Consider the following 11,521-nt stretch of genomic DNA (forward strand, 5'->3'; position numbering starts at 1 on the left):
GATTTATTGTCTCCAAGCAGTTTTGTGGGTTTTTTGGCTGAAAAGGAGTCACAAGAAAGACATTTTGATCTTTTTTGCGCTGAACAAATATTTTCGCTTAGCGGATTTCTGTGATTAGCAAGTTTCTCTGCTGAGCAAGCTTAGTGGTTGAGTTGTAAGATGTCTGCACTAGTAAGCAGGAGGTCGTGGGTTCGAGTCCCACTCGAGTAAGCTTGTGAATTTTTTCTTCACAAGCCACAAACAGCAATGAGCATAAACTGCTTATGAAAATGAATCATTACAGTGCAACACTAAATTTTGAAGTCATTTTTCAAAAGTTCGTTAATATAGATCTTCCCGGCTGTTTTAAAACGTTTATCATTCGACTTCCCCGTTTCTAATATTCAAATTCTTCCACCAACATCGATTTAGTGCACTTTTGTTTAAGTTTGTCTTTTGTCAGACATTTTCAAATTCAGTTCAAGAAATTCAAACAATGAGTACATGTTTTCATCCTGGAGTACTCGATTTTGTCTCGTCTACCCCAGACCTTGTTCAGAAATCAAATTTGTCTAATTGATTTCGAATTTGATATCTGAATGCTGCCATTTGGCAACAGCTTAGACAAATTTGATCTGTGATGGCCAATATTCTCGACCCAGTGACTAAAGAGGGTAACCAAACTTTGAAATTGAATGGTAAATGACTAAATTGGTTTTGTTGAAAGCTCCTGAAATTGAATGTTAGAGTTGGTGAATTGGAATGAAAAAATATTTTAAAAGAGCCAGGAAAACCTATAGTTATGCGTTTTTTTAAATTACTGAAATATAATATTCCAATTTCTTAAATTTGACTCCTCTGTAGCTGAGGTTGACCCATGTGATAGCAACGTTTGCCAGAACGGTGGGATTTGTCGCTCAGAGACCATCGGATCAGCCATCAAGAACTATGAGTGTGTGTGCCCCACGGAATGGAGCGGACAGACTTGTGAAACAGGTACATAAAATCCATTTGAAACTGGCGTTCCGTAGTCGCGCCAAACAAAAAATATATAGAGCACTTGAAGACGGGCAAATTTACAATTACTTTTTCCCATGGGCTCTGGAGTTATGTTAAATGATTGCAACAATTGAACATTCAAGTGTGGTCATTCCAAATCGTTTGTAAATTAAGAAATTCATTCAATCTTTGCAATAGTAACACCACTATGAGATACAAGTCCGAAAAAGATTGAAGAATCACTTGGATTTCTATCGTGCGTCTTGGATGCTGTTGTTTTTAGTCGGTTGTACAGTCTATATTCTATTCCATGTTTCTAATTCTGAAGAATTTGATTTTTGAATACGTATTTCCAATGTTGTTCCAGCGGATCAAGCAGCGTGTGCCAGTAGCCCTTGCGTCAACGGTGGTCAGTGCTACAACGTTGGTGCTGGTATAGAATGCGTGTGCCCTGAACACTACACGGGAGTCATATGCGAACAAGGTAAGAAAAATAATCCCTAATTTTGTATCATCACACAGAACAATTAGTTTATTTATGGTTACTGTATACTCTCATTTGAACAAATACTCTGGTACTTTTTGTACGCATTCTCCTGCCCCCACACTTTGAAAAATTAAGTGAAGGGCTAAACCAAAACGTCAGGCGTCAGGAAAATGCAAAAACCTAATGGGGGTGATTGATTTTTCAATTTTTCAGATTTATTGATATTTGTGATATTTGATATGTCTACTACACATATGTTATAGAAATAGTACAAAAAATGTGGAACAATTTTTTTTTTTAAGGAAAAGCAATTGGCATGTTTCATTTTTACGAAAAGAAACTTAAAACTGTAAAAGCCTTTTTCTCATTTCGACCTCTGCCCAGTTCTGTCTCATTTTGCCAGAATGCCTAACAACTGATTAAACATTAACGTCTCCCTTTTGCAACAACATTTTATCATCAGCTTATTTTGGAAGTTTTCAAAATATATAGGCCCCCTACAGTTAACTTTTAAAGCACCATTTGAAGTTCGGCATCAGTGAATATTCTACATGGTGCATAATTTTAAATATTTGTGTGTGATTGGCAGCTATTATTGAGGATCTGTGTAGCAGCGATCCGTGTCAGAACGGTGGAACGTGCCAGCAACAAATGTTTGAGTATGTCTGCAAGTGTCTGTCTGCATACAGCGGCACACATTGTGAATTAGGTAGGTACCAATTGCCAAATAGGGTAAACTACATAGTGGGGCAGAGGGAAAGTTGAAACAGATACAGGACGTATTATACAACACCTGAATAAATCCCTGTCATCTGATTGGTAGGTCGTTGATCACATGACATTGAATTATTCGTCCCAACACAAGGCACGGCCACAACGCAAAAATAGAAGTTCTATTCCACGGTAAATCAAATTTCCATTGCACAGTCACTATCTGTGTTGCGGGGTTGTATATACAAATTTGCCTCATGGAATGGAACATTCCATCTGTCACCGAATGAAATTATTCTTACCATTGCACTCATAAACATTCATTATTTGTATACAATCCATTGTGGGTCATTGATGCCAGTGGTACAGAGGTATGCAGTGACAAATAGAGTGATACAAACGGTGAGGTAGAGAGTCAAGGTTGAAAGATACAGAAATCTGTCAGCAGTGCCAACTATAGTGACGAATATGGTGATAACTATGGTGGGGAGAAAGCTGTAGGTACAAGAGATGTAACAGCAGCAAAGTAATCTTTTACAAGGACAATGAGACAAATCTTGGAAAATGTCAAAAGTATCAAGTGGTTACTGTGTTAGCTTAAATCTTATTTCAATTTTCGGTTGATCTTTCTGATACCAGAAGCGACGTGGGGTGGTGAAGTGACCATTCCATCGGGGGGCACCATGTCTCTCAAGTCCCCCTACCACCCCTCCAACTACCCAGACAACCTCATCACAACATGGACCATCACCTCAGCCCCAAACACCACCATCCGAGCTCACTTCTTAACCTTCTCCACCGAAGCCCCAAATGACGTCTTGAGCATCTTCGAGGGACACACCACAACCGCAGACGCGAGGGTGCTGGCCCACTCTGGGGGCGTGGTCCCGGAGGACGTGGAGGCGGATGGCAACGGAATGACGATGCAGTTTGTGACTAATGAGAAAGTGACGCTGGGAGGTTTTGACGTTTTGCTGATGGAGATTGGCGGCGGAGAAGGTACGTAGTCCATTTTGTTTGAAGAAAGTTGAAGAAAGAAATTGACTGGAGAGGGGTTTGAACCTGCGACCTGCGGATTGCCGTTCCGGTGCTCTACCAACTGAGCTATCCAAGTTTAATTTGGCGGTTCCCCATTGTCCATGTCTTAGATAATTATTCAGAACTTGAAGGCATTTTTAATAAAGGCGTTATTAATACTTAAGATTTTGGTTTGCCCTTGTTTCACCAGATCCATGTTCTCCCAACCCATGCTACAATGATGGAGCATGTTCAGTAGCAGGCAGTGGTTATTCCTGTATGTGTGTTGTAGGATACTACGGACCTCGCTGCAAAATAGGTAAATATCACCAGATTTGAGACGGTATTTATTTTTTTAACCAAGGGACAAATTAATATTTTGTTTTTCTAGTATGCATGACTTAGTTTATTCTGGTTATGCATTAAAGGCATATAGGATCATTTGCTTTTCATGCAATTTGTTCGTTTCCAATAATAACACCACTCAAAATCCAAAGAAGAATGTTCAAAACCTAACCTGTTAAACTTTCAGCTCAGTGGCTATTACAGTTTAAGCGAAACATAAAAAAATACACAACCTTTAGACAAGAAACATGATTTCATTAAAAGTACTCTTTATATCCCGAGTTCAGTCACTTGACTGATCGTTGGAAATCATGTACATTTCTTGATTTCTTCTAAATGACAGCAAGCCAGATGGAATAATTTCACAGGATGTTTTGTACCAGTACAATCTTTAATCCACGTAAGCTTTTTGGTAATAATTTAGTAGGCTACTTTGGGGTGAATGCAAATGATCCTATATGCCGTTAAACTGTTGGTCTTCACATGACAGCCAGCCATACGACAGCAATGAGTTTGAGTTCCTACAAACTCTAGCTTTGTAACTGAGTCAATAACTAGAAAAACAATAATATTAATGATAGGTTCTTTTCAAAATTGATCAATAAATAATCCAAGCATTTGTTTTTCTTTTTTTAGCTGGTCCCTGTGCCCGTAATCCCTGTATGACCAATGCAGTATGCCATGAGAGTACCGACGGGTCAACATTCGGCTGTACGTGTGCATCTGGCTGGACAGGTACCAACTGTGACATTGGTAAGTATGGTGATGATTCTCATATGCTAGAGACTCCCACTAGTGAAGTCTGGGTGCAAGATTACAGCAGCGTTTTCAAATTAGCCCTGGATGGCACAGTTACGTTTAGAATTTGTTAAACGTAGAGTATATGGTTTGTCATTAGTGCAATTTTTTCGTTTGAAGCAACAAAAGTTTTCAAAATCTAAACAAGGGTGTTTAACAACTAACCTGATGAAGTTTCAGCTCTGTAAATTCTGTATATTCCAAGAAAACAATATTTTCAGATTGATTTCAATTCGAAAGTTGCCAAGTCATGTTTTGTTATTGCACCTGAAATCAGCATTTGAGACACGTTCTCATTCAGCCGATTGCAGTTACGCGATGTCACGCACTAAAACGACGAATTACAGCGGCGTGTGTGCGTCATGTCAAAGCTTGCATGCATCCATTCACGGCTTCGTCAAATCAAAAACGATCTACTAAAAGAATTTTTTTCAAAAATGCGTCTTTAAGGTATATATACGCATTAGGACTATATCGAAGAAAAAAAATTGTAAGCTAATATTTCAGATCCTGTTTAATGTTACTTTTTTTGGCCCTTTCTTTACGTTTTGTCACTTTGTTTTTGGTGTGCAGCTGACTGTACGGTAGAGACCTGTTACAATGGAGGGACGTGTAACCAGCTGACAGACGGTACCCATGCTTGTCTCTGTGTTAACGGCTTCGTCGGCAGTCGATGTGAAACAGGTACAAGATTGACAAGACTCACCTTTCTCAGATACAAATCGGAAGAAGTAATCCTATGCAAATGTTTAAAAACAAAATTTCAAGAAAGTAAAATTTCAAAAAAATGTGCAATGAAGTACAGTTGACTTTCCCCGAAATGGAATAACCTTTTTGCTTGATAAGTGATTATTTTTGGCACAGAGAAAACCAATTTTTTGCAAAAGCATTTTTTTCTTTGAAACTGGCTTTTTGCCTTCATTTAAATCATTTTCATAGGCGCTGTAAATAATACCGGAGTCTTATAAAGCACATGCATATACCAACAATTAGGTACTCGAGGCGCTAACGAATTTATTTTAAAGACAGGTAAAATGAGACCCATATGTAGCACCTTATTAGGGTATACAAGTACTAAGACAAGATAAGTTTGCGGTAGCACCATGTGAATCAATCTCTTTTCTGAGTATGTGTGGTTCTGAAAAGAACCGGAGGGACTCAACATTTCGAACAGTATGCTCTGCCCGTCGATTCTCCTGACGACGGGCAGAGCATACTGTTCAAAACGTTGAGTCCCTCCGGTTCTTTTCAGAACCACACATACTCACAAAAGAGATTTATTCTCATGGTGCTACCGCAAACTTATTTTGTCTTAGTATCTTTCCACCATGCAAACCTTCAAATCTCATCAGGGTATACAAGTGCTGTGGCGCATATTGCAGCCACTGCCAGAAACACCGGGGCAAACCCCTTCTCTGAGCGATAAATGTTACTGGGTTCTTCAACGTGCATTACACAACACACGGGACCTATGGCTTTATGTCCAATCTGAAGGATGAAGCAATAATGGTTAAGTGTCTTGCTTAAGGACACAAGTGTCGAGACCGGGACTCGAACCACACTCTGCTGATCAGAAACACCAGAGCTTGAGTCCGGTGCTCTTAACCGCTCGGCCATGACACTCCACACTTCCATATGAGAACTTACGAGAACCAAATCACATGGTGACTGGTGGAACTCCCAGGTGCAAATTCCAGTTGAAACCAGTTGAACCGGAAATTGGTGACTGGTTTTGAACTGGTTTAACTGGTTCAATACCAGTTACAACATTTCAAACCAGTTTGGTTCAAAACCAGTCGCCAATTATACTGGTTATAGTTGAACTAGTTTCAACTGGATTTTCACCTAGGCTTATAAAGCTTTGTTCATAAATGTATGTGTTACAATCATTTTATATCTTGATAATGCTTATGTTTATCGCTGGGAATGTTGCTATTTCAGATGTGGATGAGTGTCAGAGCAACCCATGTAAGAATAACGGTCTGTGTGTGCAGCAAGTGGGATCATATCGATGTCTATGCTCCAACACCTACACTGGCACCAACTGTGAAAACAGTAAGTAGCAAGTTGAGAGAAGATCAAATGTTGGCGATCTTTTCAATTTACCCTGTCTAGGGCCGATTTCCTGAAACTTGTCTTATCTTACGACTGATCTTAGGACTTAAGACGAGTCCTTGCTCCAAGATCGATCTCAGCTAAGACCCATCCTTAGACCAATTTCACTAATCCTATCTTAAGCAAGACGCATCAAAACTATGAATTTGATTGCTGTTTCATGTTTGTTTTTACCGCTGGACGAAACAGTCGTTGAAAAAAAAATGCACAAAACCAACTTCCCATGCGCGTGTGCATAGAACACAAACTTTTGCCAAGCTACTCAATAAATTTTACACACAAGGTTGGTCTACACAAGATACGAAAGAGTCATTCTTGCTCCCCGTTTCATCACTCTATTTGAGTGATTTGGGTGTTGCATATAAGTAAATTTTGTAAATAAGCTACGTATCGGAATTCTTTTCAAATCTGTTCTACAGTAGTTTTCTTCCTCGAAACTATAACTCTAGGCTGACACTCGTCTGTAACGAGAAGATATTGCAATGATTTACGCACAAATTTACGCACGGATTAATGAGATTTAAAAGATCAGCGCCATTGCTAAGGAAGTAAGGACGTGTTGAATGCATCTTAAGTTTGGTGAAATTGATCCTAGGACGAGTTGCAAGTTAAGACAAGTTACCCTTCCTCAGATGCGTCTCAGCGTCTTGGTGATTTGTGATAACGGCCCCTGGTTTATCACAGTGTTCGTGTTTGATTGATTTGTAACAATGAACATTTTTCAGTGGAGGTGCGTAATTTTGTCACTTGTAATCCATCATAGGAACCTCAATTATAACTGTTTGCAATTTCATTTTGGCAGGCAAGAGTGATGATTCCAGTTCTGGCAGTGGCACCCTGGGTGGATCAGCAGGGATGGTTGATAGCTGGCTGATCGCCGTCATGGTCCTAGCAGCAGTCATTCTAGTCATTGTTAGCATCCTCGTCGGCTGTATGCTGTACAACCGTCGCAAGACCAGCGATAACCCCAAAGACATGGTGCCAATCACGGAGCGCGCCAACTGGCAGATGAGGACAGGCCACGGTACTAACCCACCAACGGTGCTACAGTCGACGCGATCGCTACCCATACCGCATGTACGACAACCGGTCTATGCTGAGTACACGCTGGAAGGAGAACTGTTTGAACTGCAGAGCTCTGAGAGCGCTGGATCGGATAACAACCGCAGCACGTGAACAGTCGCACAAATCTAAACCAATGTATAATAGTGGCTGCCTAAAATTTGTCTTGCAAAAATGCAAGCTTTGTAATAATGGTCTGATTAAGAGTCTTTAATTTATTATTACTTGGATGTGAAAGACGAGTTTCAAATTGTCTTCCTGGTAACTATAATTGGCATTGCATGCTACACATTTCAGCCACCAAAAACGAATCTGCAAGTACTTTTTTCAAATCCATTGTTCCTTTTGGGGGTTTTGAGTTAAATAAACCCAAAGGCTGATTTATTCTTTGCCTTACTCTAATGTCTCTGAAAATCCCAGCCAGCCCTTTAAACAACAATATACTTCTCGTCTGCAACGTACGTGCTTGTACATGGATTTTTTGTTTTAGGTTTTTGCATAAGATTTGTAATGGCCTCTGAAAAATAGACCTAAAGATGGTTCTCGATTAGTTGAATAAAAAAAAAACTGAATAATGAACACAATGATCCGAAGATGGAATTATTGTAGCAGACCTAAGCAAAAGCAATGAATGGTTTAAAGGCAGAATAGATCATTTGTCATTTGTGCATTTTTCGTTTGAAGCAACAAAAAAGCTCGAATTCTGGAGGGCGCTTAACAAATAACCCGATAAAGTTTCAGCTCAGTGAATGCTGTATATTCTGAGAAAACAATATTCTAGGATCTCGATTTCAAATCAAAAGTTCCCGAGTCATGTTTGAAATTGCGCCAAAGTTAGCGCCTAGGACACGTTCTCATTCAGCTGATTGCAGCTACGCGATATCACGCACTAACTGACAAATGAGAGCAAGCATGTGCATGTGTGCCTTGTGTCAATGCATGCGCGCACCCAATATCGGCTGTACTGAATTAATAACAAACTACTAATGGAAATTTCCATAGCTGCGTCTTTTATAGATTCATCTTTGGGAATGACCTTTTTATTGTTTTCTACAAAATGACAGCATGCCAGAAAGAATAATTCACAGGGAGTTTAGTGCCATTACTATCTTGGTTGTCGAGGTTCAGTACGGCGACCAGAAAGCAACGTTACCGCTAATCATCGTCCATGCAGACAAGTACGCACCACCCTTGTTGGGCAGGGAGTGGTTGACAGTTCTCAAGCTGGACTGGCCTAATCTGTTTTCTCAGGGTCAGTACGGTGTGAATTCTGACCCAATCGCCGAGTTGAAAAGTGAATATAAGGACATTTTTCAGCCAGAGTTAGGCACAGTACGTGGAGTTAAGGCAACACTGCACGTCAAAGAAGACGCTATTCCAGTTTTCCACAAGGCTCGCACAGTGCCATTGGCTCTTCGCCCCGCAGTCGAAAAGGAACTCGCCAGAATGGAGCAAGAGACAATCATTTACCCAGTTGATTTCAGCGAGTGGGCGACACCCCTGGTGTGTGTACCCAAAGCAGATGGTACGGTACGCCTGTGTGGGGATTACAAGAACACTGTAAACAAATCAATCCACACCGATCAGTACCCCATACCTACTTCGGAGGAAGTATTCAGCAAGCTAGCCGGTGGGGAGAAATTCTCCAAAATCGACTTGAAATGCGCATATCAGCAAATGTTGCTCGACGACAAATCCCAAGAATACGTCACGATTAACACGCACAAGGGACTGTATCGGTATACACGCTTACCATTCAGTATCTCATCGAGTCCTGCAATCTGGCAGAGATTCATCGAACAAGTACTAGCAGGTCTGGACAGCACATAAGCAATCATGGATGATGTGCTTGTTACAGGCAAGACGGATGAGGAACATCTCCGCAACGTAAAGAACGTTTTCCAGCGATTCCGGAAATACGGTCTCAGGTTGAAGACCGAAAAGTGTCGGTTCATGCAGGAGAGCGTAATCTACATGGGACGTCGCATTTCTGCAAAAGGGATTAAGCCAACCGACGACAAGGTTGACGCGATACGCAACGCTCCAGTTCCACAGAATGTCACAGAGCTTCGCTCATGGTTGGGGATGGTCAACTTCCAAGCGCAGTTCCTTCCCAACCTGTCGACCATGGCCCATCCGTTAAACGAACTGCTCAGGGATTGTCCTTGGCAGTGGACGGATGAATGTACCAGGGCATTTGAGGCAGTGAAGGACGCCATCAGTTCAGACAAACTTCTCGCTCACTACGACCCAGCACTCCCTCTCGAGTTCGCAACGGACGCATCACCATATGGACTTGGAGCAGTCATGCTGCATGTGTACGCTGACGGCTCCAGACATCCTATAGCATATGCTTCACGCTCACTCAATAAACATGAGAAGGGCTACGCGCAACTGGACAAGGAGGCCCTGGCAATCATGTTCGGTCTCAAACGCTTCCGCACATATCTCTACGGAAGGAAATTTACCATACGGACTGATCAAAAGCCATTGGAGCGCATCCTTGGTCCCAAGACGTCGATTCCAACCCTTGCAGCACAATGTCTTCAGCAATGGGCTGTAATGTTGTCCGCATTTGACTACAACTTGCAGTTCATTCCATCTTCGCAGAATGTGCTCGCGGATGCGCTCTTACGTCTCCCATTACCCACAATGGAGGAGGACGATGAAGACGCTATCTACAACATCGAAGACAAACGCCTCGATAGCCTACCAGTAACCAGTAAGGAGATCTCACAGGCTACAAGAACTGATCCTGTGCTTTCGCGCGTGTTAGAGTTCACTAAAAGTGGATGGCCAGCAGAGGTAAGGGACGAACGCCTCAAACCTTTCTTCAATCGCAGACACGAACTATCCACGGAACAGGACTGTTAAGAGTTGTGATACACTACAAGTACGAGAAGTTCATTCTGGGTGAGTTACATGATGCGCATCCAGGAATTGTCAGGATGAAAGAAATTGCACGAAGCTACGTTTGGTGGCCTAACATCGATCGCGACATCGAACAGACTGTTCGTCTCTGTGCTAGCTGTCAACAGACTAGACACCTTCCAGCTGTGGCACCCCTAATGCCATGGGTGTGGCATAGCTCTTCGTGGCACAGAATTCACATCGATTTCGCGCAGAAAAATGGTCACGATTTCCTGATCGTCATTGACGCATACGCAAAATGGCCAGAGATCTTCCACATGAGTAGCACCACCGCGAATGCAACCATCACGGTGCTGCAAGACTTATTCAGCAGGTATGGCATCCCCTACCAACTTGTCAGTGACAATGGACTGCAATTCACAAGTGAGGAGTTCCAATGGTTCCTCAAGGTGAATGGCGTAAAACACGTAAGAGTTGCACCGTACCACGCCGCAAGTAATGGTGCAGCAGAACGAATGGTTCAATCCTTCAAACGTGCTCTCAGCTCAAGCAAATCGAGTGTTCGGAGTTTGCAACAACGTATCGACAGTTTCCTGTTGACATATCGCACTACGACACATGCAACAACCGGTCGTACTCCTGCGAGTTTGTTCCTAGGACGCGAACTGCGTACTCGTTTGTCCTTGCTACGCCCGGACGTTGAACGCAAGGTGGTCAACATGCAGAGCAACCAAAAGTTGCACCACGACAAACAGACCCAACTCCGCGAGTTCTATGCGGGGGAGGATGTGTTGGTTAAGGATTTCCGCTGCAAAGAGACTTGGTGGCTGGCCACAGTCGCAGAGCGCACAGCCCCAAAGTCTTAGGTGGTAATTTTGCAGGATGGTCGAGTGTGGAAAAGACACGTGGATCAGATGAGAAGAGCAGAACGGTCTACAACCAGTCATTCTCAGAACTCAAGGAATGGGATGCACACCTCAGCTCACCAAGATACTGATATGTCTGACCTAGCAACCATTCCGGTGTTTATCCCTACCGCTGAGACAGCTCCAGTCGTTGGCTCGCAAATTCCTCAGACAGAACGTACACACGCGCCACCCTCAAACATCACAAGTGGTGAGCAGACTTCACAATCGG

At 42.3% G+C, this 11,521-nt stretch overlaps 2 protein-coding genes across 6 annotated transcripts in view; both read left to right on the plus strand.

The window, feature by feature from the left end:
• The window catches only part of LOC119728453 (neurogenic locus notch homolog protein 1-like), a 58,407-nt gene extending 50,315 nt beyond the window's left edge, over positions 1-8,092 (plus strand). For all 5 annotated transcript variants that reach the window (XM_038200702.1, XM_038200705.1, XM_038200706.1 and 2 more), the window contains 9 exons: positions 844-975; positions 1,346-1,462; positions 2,055-2,174; positions 2,816-3,175; positions 3,405-3,512; positions 4,175-4,291; positions 4,910-5,020; positions 6,278-6,391; positions 7,254-8,092. In XM_038200702.1, coding sequence (XP_038056630.1) covers positions 844-975; positions 1,346-1,462; positions 2,055-2,174; positions 2,816-3,175; positions 3,405-3,512; positions 4,175-4,291; positions 4,910-5,020; positions 6,278-6,391; positions 7,254-7,627 — 1,553 coding nt within the window. In that variant the 3' untranslated portion in view covers positions 7,628-8,092. The remainder of the gene's footprint in view (positions 1-843; positions 976-1,345; positions 1,463-2,054; positions 2,175-2,815; positions 3,176-3,404; positions 3,513-4,174; positions 4,292-4,909; positions 5,021-6,277; positions 6,392-7,253) is intronic.
• A 2,369-nt stretch (positions 8,093-10,461) lies between these two features.
• Positions 10,462-11,250, plus strand: LOC119727961 (uncharacterized protein K02A2.6-like). Its single transcript, XM_038200043.1, has one exon. It carries the CDS (start codon positions 10,462-10,464, stop codon positions 11,248-11,250), a length of 789 nt encoding a protein of 262 aa, XP_038055971.1.
• The last annotated feature ends 271 nt before the right edge of the window (positions 11,251-11,521 follow it).

Source organism: Patiria miniata, unplaced genomic scaffold, assembly GCF_015706575.1.
Source record: "Patiria miniata isolate m_02_andy unplaced genomic scaffold, ASM1570657v1 HiC_scaffold_20, whole genome shotgun sequence".
Lineage (NCBI taxonomy): Eukaryota > Metazoa > Echinodermata > Asteroidea > Valvatida > Asterinidae > Patiria > Patiria miniata.